General features: G+C 35.5%; 4 protein-coding genes across 4 annotated transcripts; all 4 read right to left on the minus strand.

Annotated features, from left to right (window-relative positions):
- Positions 1–7,409: 7,409 nt before the first annotated feature.
- On the minus strand, positions 7,410–9,810 carry LOC124448090 (myogenesis-regulating glycosidase-like). Its single transcript, XM_046999108.1, has one exon. The coding sequence runs from the start codon at positions 9,529–9,531 to the stop codon at positions 7,810–7,812; it is 1,722 nt and encodes a 573-aa protein (XP_046855064.1). The 5' UTR covers positions 9,532–9,810; the 3' UTR covers positions 7,410–7,809.
- Positions 9,811–10,133: 323 nt separating this feature from the next.
- On the minus strand, positions 10,134–11,960 carry LOC124433286 (myogenesis-regulating glycosidase-like). The gene has a single exon (XM_046983046.1). It carries the CDS (start codon positions 11,958–11,960, stop codon positions 10,134–10,136), a length of 1,827 nt encoding a protein of 608 aa, XP_046839002.1.
- A 677-nt stretch (positions 11,961–12,637) lies between these two features.
- Positions 12,638–15,090, minus strand: LOC124448107 (myogenesis-regulating glycosidase-like). The gene has a single exon (XM_046999129.1). It carries the CDS (start codon positions 14,388–14,390, stop codon positions 12,999–13,001), a length of 1,392 nt encoding a protein of 463 aa, XP_046855085.1. The 5' UTR covers positions 14,391–15,090; the 3' UTR covers positions 12,638–12,998.
- Positions 15,091–15,169: 79 nt separating this feature from the next.
- On the minus strand, positions 15,170–19,088 carry LOC124448103 (lamin-B1-like). The gene is made up of 11 exons (XM_046999118.1): positions 18,986–19,088; positions 18,280–18,639; positions 17,568–17,850; positions 17,302–17,481; positions 17,083–17,208; positions 16,726–16,946; positions 16,444–16,636; positions 16,266–16,373; positions 16,079–16,198; positions 15,715–15,813; positions 15,170–15,425 (listed from the first exon to the last, which is right to left on the minus strand). Exons 2-11 carry the CDS (start codon positions 18,549–18,551, stop codon positions 15,381–15,383), a joined length of 1,647 nt encoding a protein of 548 aa, XP_046855074.1. The 5' UTR covers positions 18,552–18,639; positions 18,986–19,088; the 3' UTR covers positions 15,170–15,380.
- Between the last annotated feature and the right edge of the window lie 19 nt (positions 19,089–19,107).

Here is a 19,107-nt window from a genome sequence, read left to right on the forward strand (position 1 = left end):
TAAATCAAGAAAACTTTGTCACGAATGTAGCCAATCACAACAGAGAAAATTGTCAGGCTCATTCGAAACTTTTGGATTTTTGGAATCCAAATAATATTCAGAGCTCAGTTCGTCGAATTAACTTGAGCGGGGAAGATTACATTCGCGTGTTTAATGAAAAATGCGAGAAACCTTCAGTGTTTCTCTAAAAAGTGTTTCTCAACGAAGGTTTGTGTGATTGTTTCTTGATATTCTGTGTTACAGGTAAGAACAACCTAGTTTTCTTTGAAAACAAGGATGACAACGACCTCGACAGATTCTTCGAGATACTAGCCGGTTTAAAGTCAGCTGTCAGCAGCAGAGATGAGATTATGATTAATTCAAGTTATGGGAATATGCTACCAACTAAAATCTGTGCTTTCTATAGAAACAAGAAGAAGCTGTCGCTGTTCGTCAAGAAGAAAAAGGCCGACGTCATCACCTGCGTACCTTCAGAAAATCGCTAGTTATGGGAAAGGTGGGATTTCTCGTCCATTCATTCATTACATTGAAATGCGTTTTCAATCCAAACACTGTATCGGTCGTTTAATCATTATATTCACTTTGAAAAAACCAGCAGAAATACAAAATTAGACTTCTTAACACACTTTGGCGCCTTTTTTCAAACAATCCTGATGAATTAATGAGCTCAGTTTTGCCTTAATGAGGGGTAAGGATGAAGGAAATTTTAATTGTTTTGTTTCGAATTTGGACCTTAATTTCAACAAGCAAAATCAATTCAAACGTGATATATTTCTATTCTGTTAGTTGTTTCGATACATGTTTATTTAGAAATCTATACTTTTTCAATCTGAATACCTTAAAATAAGATGGTAGGATACTACACAATTGGTTATTATCAGACTATACATTCCTGTGTGATATTTAACTCGTCCAGGAGGCTCGTGGCCACTTTTTGCGTTTTTATCACAATTGATGTCATACACGTGTATCTATAACTGTATAGACAACGGTTCAATGTTATCTATTTGTTTTATATAATAAAATCAAAAAATTCCAAATTAAACCATCAAACAGTTTGTTTTCTTTATCTCCCAACACTTGGAACATTGAAAAGTCTCGATTTTGCAGAGAAAAGATTGAAGACATGCTATTGGCAGCTTAATCACGTGATATAATGTGATTGGCTGAACAAATAAACAAGCATATTATAGTTCACTATTTATAAACATGAAATTTTCTGTGACGTCATTCCGTGCCTATGTCCTTTATAGATCATAGCTCTCGACCAATGAAATTGCTCAAATCCTTCTGGTTATTATATAAATCAACTTGCATCACTTGTATATGAAGCTATACTAATTCATCATTAATCATTTTCAAAGCAAATGGCAAGCAATGAAATTCTTATAAGCTCAATAAAAACATTTTCCATGTTTAGTTTGCAACTGGTTTATTTGCTTAAGATGAAAGATGTGAAAAAAAGCTTGTAAAAATATCTCACTCGATCGGCTTGGATAACCTATTTCATATTTTAGCCAATCAGAGCTGAGAATATAACCAATGTAAAGAATGTAACCAATAACAATGCCAGAAGCTCATCAATCACAATTCACACAGCTACATGCCTCAGGACTCGAAGGAGAAAGGTAGGTTTTCGTAATTTTTATCATTTATTTAAAAAGGTACTTCGAATGTCAATAAATTCGATGAAGAAGTCTTAATTGATGTACACTTAGCTAACCCCGAGTTTCATATTGTTTTACTTGAAAATACTTTGTCTACATTTGTGTGCAGTTTGGCGTTTAACTACGTGTTTTCACCAGTGTGCTGGGGACAAGTAGCAAGGCTTCACGTGCCGTCCCTGATTTCGACTGATTGCTACAACACGCGCAACACTTCCAAACTTCCAGCCCGAGTTTGGATCGCCCTGGCACGAAAAGATATGATGATGATGACAAGTGTGCTTAGGTTCGCAAGAGAACCTACTTGTCAGTATAAAAACGACAAGTTTGTACGTTACAATGTCTTTCTTTCAATTATACTTTCTTACAATTATACAAGTATGTCGCCTTTACTAGTATTTGGAATGTTTCGAGGTGAACTTTGTTGAATATTTTTACTTTCAGCATGTATTTGTGAAATTGCGAATCGATATACTTAGAAAGCGATAAACTTGCGCCACCGACATCTTTCTTGTTTCAACGCAAAAATATAAACAAATTCTAGGTAATACGTTACAGTATGGCAAACTGGAGATAGCCAGGGTATTTTTAATTCCTTGGGTTGATTTTTGAAGACATTTAAATGAATATGAAAATGTTGGTTCTTGTTGGACGTGCATTTAACGTTGGACTTTCAATTAAAATGGCGCCTTTTTTGTTCCGCGTGAAAATGAAAAACACTGGGTACAAATTAAGGAAAACTAACCGTCTATAAAGAAACAATTTTGTACCAAAATACCTAAAAAATACTTGGATGGAGTGGGGAGAACGCAAGAACTTTCACCTTGACATGGAAATAAATAGATTCAAATGAGAAAGTAAGAGTGTTGACAGCTATCGGCTCTTCAGGCAAATAATTAAGTTGCATACTTGAGTGCATTATTTATTGACTATTTTTGAAGATTTTGCCAATGAACGTAGTTATTCTATTGAAAACGAAGCTAGATATTCTCTGAAATTTGACAATTAGCATTTGAAATATCGTTAATACTTTCGTTATTTGCCTAATTTGTTTCAGAGCCGTTTATTTTTTGCTCTAAGGCCCCGTCCACACGTGTACGGATATTTTCGTATCCGCAACTTTTTTGTTGCCGATCAGGTTGCGTATAAAAATGTTTTTGCGTCCACACGTAGCTCGATATTATCCGGATTTATTATAGTTCCCAGGACTTCACGCTGTCCGTTTCCCTCGCATATTTTGAAATTGTTGCAAATTGGCGGTAAAGTGGTTAACAATTTTGAATTCGGTCGGTGTGCGCAAACGTTGTTCGGTTTTGTTTGAATATATATGTCATAATTGGGACAGAAATCGAAAAAAATTTAGAAGAGCAAGACGGACTTCTTCATTTGGACTGATGATGAGGTTGAACTCTTACTGAAAGTCACACTATAATTCAAAAGATCCAATGCTATGTAGAAAGTCGATTGGAATGGATCTGAAGCAAATTCGACGACATTTTAAACGCGCTATAATAGTTGCTAGGCAATCTTGGTCGAAAATATCCGAATTTACCGTCCACACGCATCCAAATTGTTTGCGGATACGAAAATTTTCACTTATAGAGCGGATTCAAAAGTTTCCGGATAACCCGATCAAATATTCGGATGAGTGTAAACGAAAGGCGTATCCGCAACTTTTTTGTTGCGGATACAAAAATATCCGTACACGTGTGGACGGGGCCTAATACTTAATGAAAATGCTTTTGAAAATTTTTATTATAATATGTAGTGCAACTTTAAATGGGTGAAAAGAAAACACAGAAACTCATTACGTTTAATTTAAATTGACAGGATACTCAAATGAAATAAACATACAATCAGACTGAGAGTATTTTAGGGATTTACTTGTGCACACTTCTCTCAATACTTTGCATGAACAAATTTGTCATCTTATCATTTTTATTATAAAATTGTTGTCTTTCTTCAAGTAAACGAGTGCGATTTTAAAACAAAAGGCAGCTTTATAAGTTTATGTTAAGTGTGATTGGACAAAAGGCAGCTTTATAAGTTTATGTTACGAGTGATTGGACAGTAAGTCACGATCCATCGTTAGTTCTGTGGCACATAAAGAAGTCTATAAGACTTCCTTCTTTTAAAATCAATAATATCTTGAAAAACACATTTGTTGGAACTGAAAATCTACTAAAAACAAAAAGAAATGTTGTGTTCATGTGATCGTGTTGTACATGCACCAGTTTACATACTGGCAGCTTGAAGTTTCCATTTGTTTATTATATTTTACTAAACATGTACAAGTAAATGAGAAAAATTGTGATCGATCTATCTGAAATCGACATTCAATTGCATACAAAATAGTCTCATAAGTCTTCCTTTTTTTTAAATGTACAAGATATCAAAAATATCATTTACTGGAAGAAATCTAATCGTAAAACAAAAGTAAATGCATGTTTAATACGTATTGCACTTGTATGGCCATATAAATGCTGCTCGAAGTTTTCATTTGCCTAGTATCTTCATTAAAGATGTAAGTCAATAACTTTGAGATGGGAACAATCTGTCTGAAATTAACTTTTATCATATATCAAGACGTCTATATAAGACTTCCTTCTTTTGAAATCTATAAAAATCAAAAGAAACATTCATTGGAAGAAACTTACTCATGAAACAAATTTATAAATGCATGTATAGAGGTACTTCACAGATTCTTGCATGTGCAGCGCAACTTCCCTTTTTGAGGTACTTCACGGATTCTTGCAGGTGCAGCGCAACTTCCCTTTTTGAGATACTTCGCCGATTCTTGCAGGTGCAGCACGTCTTTCAATGTTGAGATGCTTCATCCACTCTTGCAAGTGCAGCGCGTCTTTCATTAATGAGGTACTTCACAAAATCTTGCAAGTGAAGCGTTTTCTTTTTTTACGTACTTCATCGATTCTTCGTTCTTGCAAGTGCAGTGCTCCGCTGCTGACTGATTGTTGAGAGGTCGGATATTTCCGTTGTTTGAGTTCTTCAGAGACTTTCTCAAGTGAAACGTTTTCTCTTTTTTTGAGTGTCATGAATGCGTTGATGTGTCAGGTCTTCTAAAAGTCTACTTCTCACTTGACTCTAAAGATGACTGTCGCTAAGGTTGTCGAAACGTCAGTCAATATCAGCAACCGTCCTTCTCATGACTACATACACATATGGACGATCTACATGACCACATTTACCAAGATGTAATGTTATTTCATGGTGACGTTTTGTCTTGCAAGAACTTCTTTAGATTGAATGGGATGAAATTGAACAGAATTTATAAGTTTTCCGACAAAAAATTATAATATTTTTGGAGTTTGATTATAAGGACTCGGTCCATCATTAATAACGATTTTGGTGTCACGTTTTATTTTTCAATAAAGGTACTTTTCAAAAATTTCAAAGAATTTTGTGTTATGTTGAAGTTTTCGTTTTTATGTAGTGAAGACTGAAGAAAGAATACCAAGGTGGCGCATTATATTCGTAAGCTACACCATATTTTTGTCATCGGTGAAATCAAAGTTGTCGTTGCTTACAGTCAGTCGTCGTTCATCGCAATGCTAGTCATCGGAGATTAAATTACGGCTGTGGTGTATTACATGATGATCGTCGTGGATTTATATCATAGTTGTCGTGGATTTTACGGAACTAATCTTGGGGATTTATCATTTGGGGATACGTCAATCTAGGAACGGAGACCAAATACGACGTTTCAGGTCAGGTTTATAGTGTTTTTTAGACTTTTAGTTAAATTCCTGGTGATCAGCGCTAACAGGAAGATGCATTGAACAGTGGCTTCATCAGTTATACTGCAAAGTTAGTCAGCGTTCTTTTGATTACTGTTAGTGTTGGTTTTTTTAGTTTTGAGCATGGCCCAGTGCATTTTGCGGTCAAACTGACATTTGCCTGAAAATTATGATACATCTTATATTCCTAAAAGCTTTTATATCTGTCAAGCAATTTACTATTATCATTGTGCAATGCCCTAAAAACAACCAAAACGGTATATACATGTCTGATATCGCAAAGTGTGATGGACGGTTTTCATAAATTTTTCAATCTTTGATCACCAGGATACACGATCCTAAGTTCAAAGAAAAAAGGCATGGGTTTCTTTGAGTTTGGGTCGTGTGTATTAGTTCTTCACAATATGTATATTTAATTATAGATATTCAAATAATTCCATCACTAAATATTAAAAATCAAAAGCCATGAATCAAAGCGCGATGTTTGCAACTAAACTACAAATAGCATGCTAAAATTAACAAGAATACGAAAATATGGCGAAATATTTGAGCTATCGACAGAATGCTCATTGAAAAAGCAAGAAATTTACGGTCCGAGACAAGGCGCAATTCAGTATGTTATCATTAAAGCTGCATAGCGCAGATTAAATTTATTTAAAATTAGAAACGCCTGAAATATTCTACCTTGATGATGCTTCATCAACAGATTTCACATTTTTGTTCCAATTGTTTTTATTTTGAACCATGCAAAATTTGAAATGTTCATCAAACACATGGAAATGAAAAAAGCAACTAGCATGCTTAAAAATATTTTTTGAAAAAATTCAGAAGTGATTTGCATCATCAAGAGGAATATGCATTAAAAACTGTCTCATTGAAACAGCGAAACAGAATATGTGCATGAAACCCGGCATTGCTTTTGCTAAATAGCTGTCAAAATCAGTCTTATGACAGTGGCTTGTCAAGTTAAATAACTTGCTGTTATTAAACTTGAAGAAAAATAAGTCAGAGCAGGAAGATAGTTTAATTATTCATGATGTAATGGATTTGCTCGTCTCAAATTCAAGTCGAAGATCTATTTTACGTATGGAAGATGATTGAGAGACGAACTAATTTCATACATTTAGTTCCGTGTAGCAATAATTTTAAACAGTGCCATCGACGGTACCTAGGTGATCGTGAGTTGGGCACAAGAATAATTGGTTGGCAAGCCGTTGGGTAATGTATGGGGATTCAAAGAGGCGGTTCTCTATCCATTAAGTCTATTGCGGCTTCGGTGCTAACGTTGCTTTGCAGGTGTCTCTTTGTTGAAAGGTTTGTTTTAATCACTTTTGTGCAGCATAGTTCGTAGGTAGGTGTTTAATTAAGTCAAAACGGTCTAAAAATAACGTCTGCGGAGGTTGCGGTTTTTTTAAAAGGATGCATATTGCCTAAGTCATCTCCCTAAGTCAACTTTGTAAAGATAAAGGCAGTCTAATAAATTTTGTAATCATAATTAAGGCCTTACAAAATGTAAACATCCTTTTTTGTAAAGATAACTTGTAAAAATAGATAAGGACTAAGGTGATCCCAAGTAATGTGCATCCACCGACTGGCTTTTGTAGCTTGTTGATCTCTGAAGTTTTCCACCGGCGATACGCCGTTTTACCTCATCTTTAGAGAATCGCTCTAAAGAGTAACAAAAAAGAGTGGCCTCGTCTGGGACCTGCAGCAGGGATTGAATGAGTATTGGGTTAGATTCTGGGCCGACCCACTTGAAGAGACAAGAGTAGTTTGAGGTTGCGTAGTCATTATTATATAAACTTGCAAAGTTTATGTTATTACAAGTGATACCGACATCTCCACCTATTACTAAAATGATTTAAATCTTGGTATGCTCTCAACACAGGCATTCTTTATTACCAGCAAAGCATTCTTTCTCAACAACTGGACATTCACATGCATTTAACAAATCTTTCGGAGCATTATTTAGTACGACTGAAAACTGGTGTACCTTATCAATATAGTGTAATGTGAAACAGTTACGACTATTTATATAAGTGAAATCTTCCAATTGATAAGTTCAAAAGTATGCAGAAAATAAGTTCAATACTCATCATATTTGGAATTGCAATTCTAATTACTAATTTACCATGAAAACATGTCACATGTAATATGAGTTTGATCACAAGTCTGGTGGTACCAAAACATTACTTACAATGGAAGAGACGGATCTGAATATGCACAACAAGAATGACAAATTAACTCAATACAACATTGTGTTACAATTCTTTGATGTCTAAAAAGACAGCAATTCTACTTAGCCAGGTAACACTTTAAGGTCATTCATATACTCCTAGCACACTGTTTGCTGGCACTACTACTCAAACTATATCTGATATGCACTTCACTTAGCTGTATAAGGCAAGACACTTAAAGTAAAGAACAGTTTTCAAACTCACAGGATACTCTTTCCATAGTCCAGTATTTTTAACATCAATCACATTCCTTTCATCAAATTCTTCCTTCCAATGGCCAACTGGTAAATAAACCATTTTCTTTGTAGCTCCATGCACAAGCACTGGTGCAACTAAGTAGGTATCTCCTAACATAAACTGAGATGAGTGCTCTAGTGCTCTGGGATCTTTGGGTGCAACCCACCATAATGGACGAATAATTGGTGCACCTGATCTGGTGACATTTGAAAATGCCTCTAATAAAACAGGAATTAAGTGATTTCTAAGCTTGAACAAATGTGCAAAGATTTCTTTCAATTCAAATGTCCATGGTGCCATTTCTGCACGAAATTGCATTGCTGGAAGAAACACATTCAACTGCATCCATCGTACATAAAGTTCTTCGTCAGTGTTGCCATGGTTACCTCCAACAGGTGGTGGCATGATGTATGGATAACCCATAATGCCATAGGTTAAAATAGTTGGAATCAATGACCTCAATCCATCCCAAGTGTTCTCTTTCCGATTTATTTGTATAAAAATTGGCAAAGCTTGACTTCTATATCCAACACTAACAATTGAGCCATTCATATTAGCTGCAAATTTGGCATATTCATTTAAGAAATTACCAGGATTGATGCTTCCATTCATAAACTGGCAACATAATGGGAGATTTAGGGCATCAACACCATGAAATTGAAATAAATCATATCCCAGGTTTGCCAATTTGTTTTTCAGCCAATTTTTGCCAGACACATGAGTTAAGTCAAGGACGGCTGCTAATGAATTTTTCCACATAATGAGGCCAGGAACCTTTCTTTTGCAGTCCTTTATGAAGTAATCCTTGTTAGCCAACTCTAAGAATTCTGTTGTACTTACTTTAATGTATGGGTGAACATCTGCTCCAATTTTGCATCCTATTCTTTTTAAATTAATAAATTCATCCTTGTGTATAGAGCTATATGGTAAAGGAAGTGCATTGTGTTTCTGTCTTTTGATGAGAACATATGAACAATTGTATTTAAATTGCAACATGTTTTCACGTATTTCTTTAATTTTCCTGTCTGAAACATTATGCTTGATAATCCATGATGCTTTTGTGATAAGGTCTTTATTTGGAAAAGTATGTGCCTTTCCTAAAAATTCTTTAACAGCCATGTATTGTAGTTCTCTTGCGTCATGGCCTGATAAAACTCTGTAGCCAAGATAGGAAACTGCTTTGGGAGGGTAGTCTTTCTTATCAGATTTAATACACAGCTTTCCGTTTCCTGTCTCATTCAAACTGACATGAAGTGGCACTGAGCTATCCACAAAAATTGCTACACCTTTAGAACACAACCAATACCTTTCCAACAAATTTCCAAAACTTTGCATGCTTGTGCCAAGACTATGACTGGTTGTCATACTTGATGGTATGTATGGTGCCATATGTACTTCAACATTTTCTAAGGGCCATGGTTGATTTGATAATTCACCTCCACCATACCAATGTGCATTTGATAGCTCAAAGCAATCAATAAACTTGATGGGATGTTTTGAAATAGTGGTCCAATTTACTGAAAAAATGTTCTTCGTTTCTTGTGTTAAGGTCAAAATTATACCATTACTGTTGACATATTTGACTTTCGATTTAGTCTTTGTATGTCGTTCCTGAAGAGCTGTATTGCGAAGGTTCATACCAATATGGGCAGTAAGAACGAACTCATTGGCAGCATTTTTAAAGTCGATTGTCCATTCTTTTGGCTTAAATCTGGCAGTTCCTAAGTAAAATACTTACTTTCAGTGTTAATAAGTTTAAATGCCAATATAATGGACACAATGATCGCAACACCAAGAACACCAATTATGACTTGCAAAATTCGTCTTCTTCGAAGTGAGCGAGTTTCCCAAGGGAATAAAGCTCTTGGCTGATCTATTGATCTTACTCCATCTTCTTTAATGGTGAGCGTGTCCGTGTCCCTTTCATTGTCGTAAAACAATGTCGCCTCTGCTGTATCTTGTTGATCATTACGAGTGAATACGACCGCCATTTAATTGAACAATATCTTTGACAAAGAGTAGTCCACATTCACTAGCTCACTTTGTACTGGTTTCCTGTTCCACTTAAAACAAAAATGAACATCAAATGTCAAGAAATCGTATTGCTTGACAACTTCACTCCAAACTTTAATAACTATTCACAAAAATTTATTTATTTACATTACCAGACAAAAAACATTGCAACAGTTACATCTTAATTCTCATAATGGATGCAGTAGACAGTAGAAATTCAAACATAGTTAGGTTTTGCAAATAAGACATTCAAAGTACACAATAGTCTTTAAATCCACATCAAATGTGATCCACTGTCCAACCTCAATTTCATGCTTCAGACCTTTTCCAAACATCTCCCTCCACACCCCTTTAGGAAGATAGACTTCATGTACTTTGGCACCAGGCCAAAGCACTGGGGCAACCAAGTATATGTTGCCTAGCATAAACTGAGCACTTAAATCGTACGTCATACGATCTTCAGGAACAAGCCACCACATTGGGCGAACAATTGGTAATCCTGCACTCACACCATCCTTTGCAATAACAAGAATGTTATCCCATAGACTATATCTTAAGTCAAGTATATCAGCAGAAGCTTGAATGACATCATTATCATCATATTCCCAAGGATACGTTTGAAAATCAATCACAGGAAAAAATACACTTAATTGCATCCATCTTATGAACAACTCTTTTTCAACCATTGCCTTTTCAGGATCTTTGTCCAGTTTACCACCTATGGGTCCTATAGTTACAAAGGGATACCCAATAACCCCAATGCTTAAGACCATTGGTATAATGGATCTCAGGCCATTCTCTTTACCCCATTCAGGTTTGCGGTCAGCAATCCTTATGATCAAGGGCAATGATTGTGTCTTGTAGCCAACTAGAATTTCAGTGCTCTTACTTATGCTAGACAAAGCGTTTGCATAATTTTGAATAATAATGCCTGGATTTCGACCTCCAAGTTTGTATTCTATAATGGGATAATCTAGTTGCCCACAACAAAATCTCATAGTGTCAATTTCAAACTCAGTTTTAAAGTTTGATATTTTGTCAATGAGCCAATTTCTTGCAGTATGATTGGAAAGATTTAAAGAATACTTTTTCCTTTTGCTGAGCAATATGAAATTCTTTGGAACAGCTTCTATTCTACCTAAAACTGAATCTACAGTTACACTAACTTTTAAATTTCTTGAGTGAATATCCTTTATCAAGCTTATCGGATTGGGAAAATCTTTTTTGTTGAATTCTAAACCTTCTTGAAAGCCAAGGTCTATGTGACCACAGGCAAATTGACGTATAAGAATAGACTTGTAAAACCTTGTCAGCTTTGCTTGACTTGGCGATGTCATGGCACAAAATGGGTACCTTGTTAATGAGCTACTGAAGGGTTGTGATGGCTTGTCAAAGTATCGTGATGTCATAAATTTATGAGTTAGTTCCATGTTGTTCCCAAAACACATTCTGTACTTTAAGTGAATTGGGTGAGGATAATTTGGATAACCCTCAGCACTGGCTTTCAAACAAAGCATACCATTGCTCTTTTCATTGATGCTAACATGCAATGGAACAATTTCATCCACATAAATTGCAACACCACTGGAACTTAACCAATAAGGTTCAAGCACAGAGGTGAAATGTTGATGTGTGTTATTATAAACTTTGGCATAAAAAGGTAACATTGGTATGCTCGCCTTATTGACTGGCCAATTTGGCATGTTCAATTGACCACCACCATACCATGAATGTTTTCCCAAGTTAAAGCAATCCATTGGAGTAAACGTTTCGTCAGAAATACTATCCCAGTCCACGGTGATGCAGTTCTTATCTCCCTTTATCATGCTTTGAAAGATGTGACCACCCCAAGTGTAATGTAAACCATCTAGAGTGGATTCTTCAGGATTTGAATAGCTCGATGCTATATGAACTCCCATTTTCCCATCCAATATAATTTCACCTTTTAAATTGCGCACTTCAAGCTTTCTTGTATGTGGATCAAATCTAAATAGACCTCTATCCTCCTTTCGCCATGGTTTCTTGCCAATATTTATTCGCTTTCGACGTAACATCGTTAAAAAAAGGAGTAAAGAGATGATAATAATCACAAACCATGTCGTGGATTTATTTCTCAAGTAAAAAAATGACCGCATCACTCGATAAACAAATTTCACACACTTTTACATGAAATCGAAGACATTGTTTCAAGAACTTCGCGACGCAATATCGGCATTATAATAATACAATAACAACGAATATTATATATGGTAAACATCGAAACACTTACATATCATCAATTTTGGTCGTGTGGAGATTGGGCCGAACAAAAACTAAGTAACAAGCGTGACAATTTTTCTTGTTCCTATAAATTTTTCAAATTGAACATTACATGGCAAACAGGTACAAAACATTGTTGAAGTTCATTGTTGTTAATTTCTCATAAGCACTAAAAATTGTGAATCTCATGCTGATTCTCTCCTCATGGAGTCATCAAAGCAAACATCTGCTCCAGTTAATGGTATTTCAAAGAAGTTCCCTTTTGCATTCTCTTGTTGCACATCAGCATGCAGGATGTTTTCTTGAGAACACTCTTACATACATACCACTACTCTGCAGCCACTGATCTCCTTCCAATCCCAACCAATTCCTGTTTTCAGCTGATGATATTTCTTCCGGCCATTAACACAATTACAATCATATGCATGTAATCAGTGACATTTTCAAATAATTTCAATCGATGGCCTAAATATTTATCATCTCATATGTGCTTTATTTCTAAGATTATACAGGAAATGTGAATGTTTAATTGATACTCCAATACACAATCTTCAATTTAATAAGAAAAATCATATTCAGTTGAATGCATAATTAATGAAAATAACAAGTTTAAGTTTGTAATGATTTAATGTTCTTGAAATAAAAGACATCTTCAATAGTTACTTTATACGTGATAGATCTGCCTTTAGTTATCATATGTTGCATCTTCTTTCCAAACTGCTCCATCCAAACTCCTTTTGGAAGGTAGATAGTGATATTGAATGCACCTTGTTTGACAACAGGTGCCACCAAGTATAAGTCAGATACCATGAACTGTTGATCAATGGTAAGAGCTACTTCATCATCAGGTGCAACCCACCACAAAGGACGAATAATTGGGTCACCAGTACCAATGCTATTGTTAGCACCCTCAAGCAATGCTGGCATGATACGCGAATGTCCATCATCTTCTTGGCAATTTCAAGGGTCTGGTTGTCAAAATCCCAAGGTACACGAGAGAACTGCATTACTGGAAGAAATGTGTTTAATTGCATCCAACGAATAAAAAGCTCTTTATCAGGAGCCCCATTGCCTCCAATCATATCAGGTAGTATGAATGGATAGCCCAAGATTCCAATTGTTAGCACAGTTGGAATAACAGATTGAATGCCCATGGGTGAGTCCCAATCAGCAGTTCGGTCTAAAATCCTCAAAAAAGCTGTCAAATCTTGACTATGGTCACCAACACGCACTTCAACAATGTCATTGATTTCAGATGCCAATTTAACATAAGCTACAGAGTACTGAGATGGAATGTTACTACCATTTAAAGTATATTGGAAGGGCAAATAAGACATGGATCCTGCATCAAATTTAAACGAGTCTATGCTATATTTCTTTTGAAATGCCTTTAATCTATCTTGAAACCACTTATATGCTTCAGGTTTGGTGAAATCTATTGTTGCAGCCCAACCATTCCACCATTTCAAGAGTCCAGTAGTTTTCCCATCACCACCAACAACAAAATAATGTAAATCATTTCCAACTTTAAATGCTTCTGATACGATATCAGCAAATGGATGAACCCAAGTTGTAACACGACAACTGGTGTTGTGTATTTTTGCTATCATTGATGTAGGATCAGGGAACTTGACAGGATCAAAGTTGTAATCTCCATAAGTGGTGGAATATTTGTCATCAATTTCAATTTGACTGCAAGGAAATTTATTTGAGACAATTTTCTGAAGCAATTCCTCTACATCTGCTTGATTTACACCTTTACCAAATTTAACCCAAGTTGACCATATTGGATACCGCATCATTTTTGCATCAGGAGCTTTGGTGATGGGCCTAAAGTATTTTAGAGCCATTGCTTGTTGAATAGCCTTGACATTGTCTGCCGAACAAATTGCATACTTCAATTCAACAGGCTCTTGACTATCAGGATACATTGCAGGATTTATGCTGAAACAAAGTTTTCCTGGTTGGGCTTTGGAGTTGATACTTACAACCAAAGGGGAAGCCTGATTGACAATTATAGCAATGCCTTGAGAATTGACCCAATATCGCCCTAAAACGGGTCCAAATGATGGTGTATTATAATAATGGGCAGCTATTATATCTTGAGGGTAGTATGCTGCCAGTTCCATCACTGTTTTTTCAAATGGCCATACTTGTTTATACGCCTCTCCTCCTCCATACCAATGCTTCCAATGGAAAACAATCCGTTGGGTACGCCATGTCATTCGTCATTTTAGACCAGTGCACTTGAGTGCAATTTGTATGGTTTTCTAAGTCACGTACAGTCAGTCTAAGGCCATTATAAAATACATATTTATGGCCATTTTCAATTGAAAAATGTTTATACCTTACATTGCCAATCCCGTGGCCAATCTCTGCGATAATGTGTTCCTCATCATCATGAGTTTTGGTCAAATCAAGCGTACATTTCCCCTTGTTGTAACTTATAACACCAACGCAATTGTTTGAAACTTCAGCAGCGAGCCACGTGAAGATAATAGCACACAAAATAAAGAGAACGACAAAGAATTGAAGGATCAGGAAAGAGCGATTTTTCGGACTCCAAATAAAAACGGTTCTTTCTCCCTTTATTTGCACTTCCTTGCAGTGTCCCTTATCAGTCGCCATTTTAGCTCATTCTCAATGTCATTTGAGCTACACGAGTGGTACACGCTTCTGACGTTTCACATGCCTTCTCGCACAACAATATGATACAATTGAAGATTTGACTCAAGATACCTCTCACTCAACCAAAGGAAGCATCGTTTTAGATCAAATATACTTGGGAAACAACTGTGACATAATTTCGAAGAGTTATCCCTCACCTTGCTACATGGTCCAAACATTGCAAAGGTGATCAATGTTTCAGCATTTTACCACAAATCTTTTTCATGGCATATGGTGATCCGTTTTTGTGCATCTTTACACAACATTTGCAGAACTCTCAAACCACTCACAAGTTATTTTAGGTCTTCAAAATTCATAAAGATGGAAGGACAGTATCTCATTTTAAGCCAAAATGATGTTACATGGGATGGGAAGTAACAAAAATGGCAAGTTTTAGTTTATTGAGCAGGTAAATAAAATTTGAATACATGTTTCATATTTACAAATGTTTAGTACAAACGAATGTGACAAACAGAACTGCTTGAGGCTGATAGGCACAAAGTAACCTTAGTCTTCTTGTTTAAATTTATGCTCATTGTATCCCTGGCCTAAGAAATAATACATCTTTCATCATTTGCTCCACCAGAGCGCATCTAAAATAATTATAAAATCATTACTTGAGATTATTGCACATTCAAATGCATTCTTTTTTTGTAATGAAAATTAATTTCCATGTAAACTGATGGAATTTCCATTGTAAATGTTACATGTTTATGAAAAAATCAGTTTTCTTATATAGAAGTTGACTATCAACCTTAAATTAGTTTAAAGAGTAATCTAAGCCCATTTTGACTCATTTATTGATAAAAATCAGAAGGGAAATCCAATTCAGACAAATTATATTATGTAATTCTCCAAACAAAATTACCAAAACTATCTTACCAATTTGGCTCGTCTTCCTGTAATGACAGGATTGTTGGCACCGGAATCTGGACAATCAAATGTTGTAACAACAGCTTCTTCCAATAAACTGGCTACCTCCTAAATTAATGTTAAGAAATTAGTAAGAGCAAACATTTTTCTTCATATGTGAATGGGTTACCTGAAGTGGAGTTAAGTTGGCTGTTTCCAATAAGCATTTTAAAAAGTTAACAGCACTATCACAAGTAACTACTGCTATTATATTTCATTCGAAATTTTTTTCTTAGTCTCGTTCAACAAATAATTTTGGAAAGCAAAATCATTTTGATGTGACACAACACTTTGTACTAATTACTAGTAATTAGCAAATAAGGGCATTACAAACCTTTCCTAAGTTGTCTGTAACAGTTGTTTTAATACGATCTCCAGTTCCCCAAGACAATTGCTGTCTAAAAACTAGGTCCGTGGGTGGCCTGTGTTGACCTCCACCATAACTGGCCCAAATCTAATTGGGAAAAATTAAAATTAGCAACTAACCAAATTCTACAAACAATTCTTTACATAAACAATACCGTAACAGACTGTCCTCCTTTCAAGACAAATTTTGGTGTGAATTTATATATTATTGGGTCTTTGGCATCAATAAATCTTGATATAATCCAACCACCCATTGTTTCTTCCTATAATAAAGAAATTCTTCGTTATTTAACCTTGACTATTGATCCTTAATTAATACAAAAAAAATTGTACCTGAGTTCCACTGTTAAACAGTCTAATAAAGTTTCCATTACTATCTGCTTCAATTATCTGAATATTTCCAGTGGCAGCTGTGGTAGTACTTGTAGTTTTTGCTTCCATGTCTTCTTTTCTAGGTCGCTTGTTTGGCCTTTTCTTGTTGTACTTTTCACCAAAGACAGGCGATGGAGGAGGAGTGATGTTGAGTCTGCAAAAAATTACCAAAGTCAAATGCAATAAACATGATACGTGACAACTAAAACCAGAAGTGACCTTAAAACCTATCCTAACACCCACCGAACTTCTTCTCCTTCTAAAAGTTTTCTATAAGCGGCAAGCTCCATATCAAGAGCAACTTTAATTCCCATAAGATCTTCATACTGGGCTAATGATTCTGCCATGTTTTCTCTTAGATCCTGAATCTCTTTATCACGTGCATTGATAGTATTATTGGCACGCATCTGTTGATCATCCAACAAATCTTCAAGCTCTTTAAGGCGCTTTTGCAATGAATCAACCTTTTGAAATAAATATTTAAACCTTGAAATTTTCTTGAATAGCATGATATCTGTGTTAGTTGGTAAATTTCAAATACTCTAAATGGTAAATACAATTAGCTCCCTAATTTTTAAATTACTATTTACAGGAACACACCTTTGCTTGAGCAACTGTATATTCAGCTCGTAAATCTTCCACCTTGTTTGTAAGATCTCTAGTTTTATCTCTTTCTTCAGCCAATTTAATTTGATCATCCCTTGCTTGTTCCTTCATGTCTTCATACTAAAAACAAACCATTAGTCCTGTTAGCACTCCAACCAACAAAAATTCAAAACAAATACAAAATGAAGAAAACACTTAAATATGTAATACTACCTTGGCAAGATATAGATTTTGAACATCATTGGTTAGTTTTTCATTTTCTTCTTCATAGATATCACGCAACTCTTGTAATTTCTCTGTCATTATGCCTTCATATTTACATTTGTAGTCGCTCTCAATTTTTACTTTCTGCTTTTCCATATGTTGAACTTGATTTCTCATCTCCTGTAACTCCTATGAAAGCAAATAACAACTACATTATAATGCAATGAAAAATTTTAGATAATGAAAATCTTCTGGATCATATGATAAAACTCAACCTTGTTAAACATTTGCTGTTTGAAATTCATTTCCTCTTTTGTTGACTGCAACTGATGTTCTACATCAACTCGCAACATAATTTCCTCCTCAAGACTGCATTTTGATGTTTCCACAGCCTCCTTGAGCTGTTGGTTTTCATCTTGTAACACTTGAATGTCTCCTTCCATCCTTCTCTTGTCTCGAAGTGTCTTTTCCAAAGCTTTCTCATTTTGACTGAGTTTCATCTCCACAAGTTGAAGGTTTTCCTCACAATTGTTTAGCTTTTTGGATGAATTTTCATACCTATTGGTCAAAAATTAAAGATAATTGACGAAGTACATATAATTACCATACTTCCTTTATTACATGAAAGTTCTGGAAGTTGCTAATTCATGCGTTCATGTTATTCAATACCCTGCTGAACATTCGTAACCGTGGCCAGTAACAGCTAATAATAGAACATAATGATATACGTAATACAAACATTGAAAACAAGAGTTCACGATACTTTCAAGTGTTTCAGATAAAAAGATGGAGGTTTTACAACCACATGCGGAATTCAGTTCATTATACAACAAAATTAATGCAGAAATTGCCACAACTAAATTAAAAGTGCTCATCTCGAACATGCTAGAATGTGCACGTGTTTTAAAACAGAAAAGAAATACTTGGAAGATCGTGTCTAAATAAGTCATATGTTAAGAAAAAAACACTCAATTCGTGCTAACTTACTTTATCTTATATTCGGCAACAATACTTGCGTTTCGCCCGCTTTCAAGCTGTATACGTGCCTTCTCCATAGACGTTTCATCAAGCATTTTGCGAGCGTCGTTTAGCTCATTTTCAAACATATTTTTCATGTTGCTGACTTCATTCTCGTTGCGAACTCTGGTCGTTTCGATCTCAGCCGACAAACTTGCATTTTCTGCCTCGAGATTTTTAACTCGCTCTATATAGACCGATAACCGGTTGTTCAAATGGCCGAGTTCGTCGCGTTCTTGCATCCTTGATATCTTCGCTGGTGATTTAAAATTTGCGTTTTTCGGTGGTTTCTATTCGCCGGAGTAGCATGATGCTGTTCGCTCTCCATTGCTAAGATTTACAATAATAGTACTAAATACAAACAAGATGTCGATTTTCGTCAAACCTTCTGCCTAACATCAAAATGTTTAACAGCGCGGTACGAGAGCGGAGTTGATAACTAGTTATGTCTATTTGCCATTCATAATATGTATAGACCAATCATATTTTAAATTGATCACCACACGGACATCCTTGTGGGCGAGGCGGGCTCAAATATCCGCTCAAAGAATTTAAACGAGTTGCATGTTTTTGTGAAAAAAATTGAGTCTTAAAAAACCTTTAAGAGGTGTTCAGCTCCTAAAATGCTCAATGATTTTTTGACATAAAAAATTCAAGAAATGTAACTGTTGTATACCTAATCTCAAACATCTTGCGCGGGATGATAAACTCCATCTTCTTCTACGTGATCTTATTGGACAATGATTATGAACTATCCAATGAAGCACTTCATCACAATCAAAGTTGCCAGTAAATAGA

The sequence above is a fragment of the Xenia sp. Carnegie-2017 genome, unplaced genomic scaffold (genome assembly GCF_021976095.1).
Source record: "Xenia sp. Carnegie-2017 unplaced genomic scaffold, XeniaSp_v1 HiC_scaffold_13, whole genome shotgun sequence".
NCBI classification, from domain to species: domain Eukaryota; kingdom Metazoa; phylum Cnidaria; class Anthozoa; order Malacalcyonacea; family Xeniidae; genus Xenia; species Xenia sp. Carnegie-2017.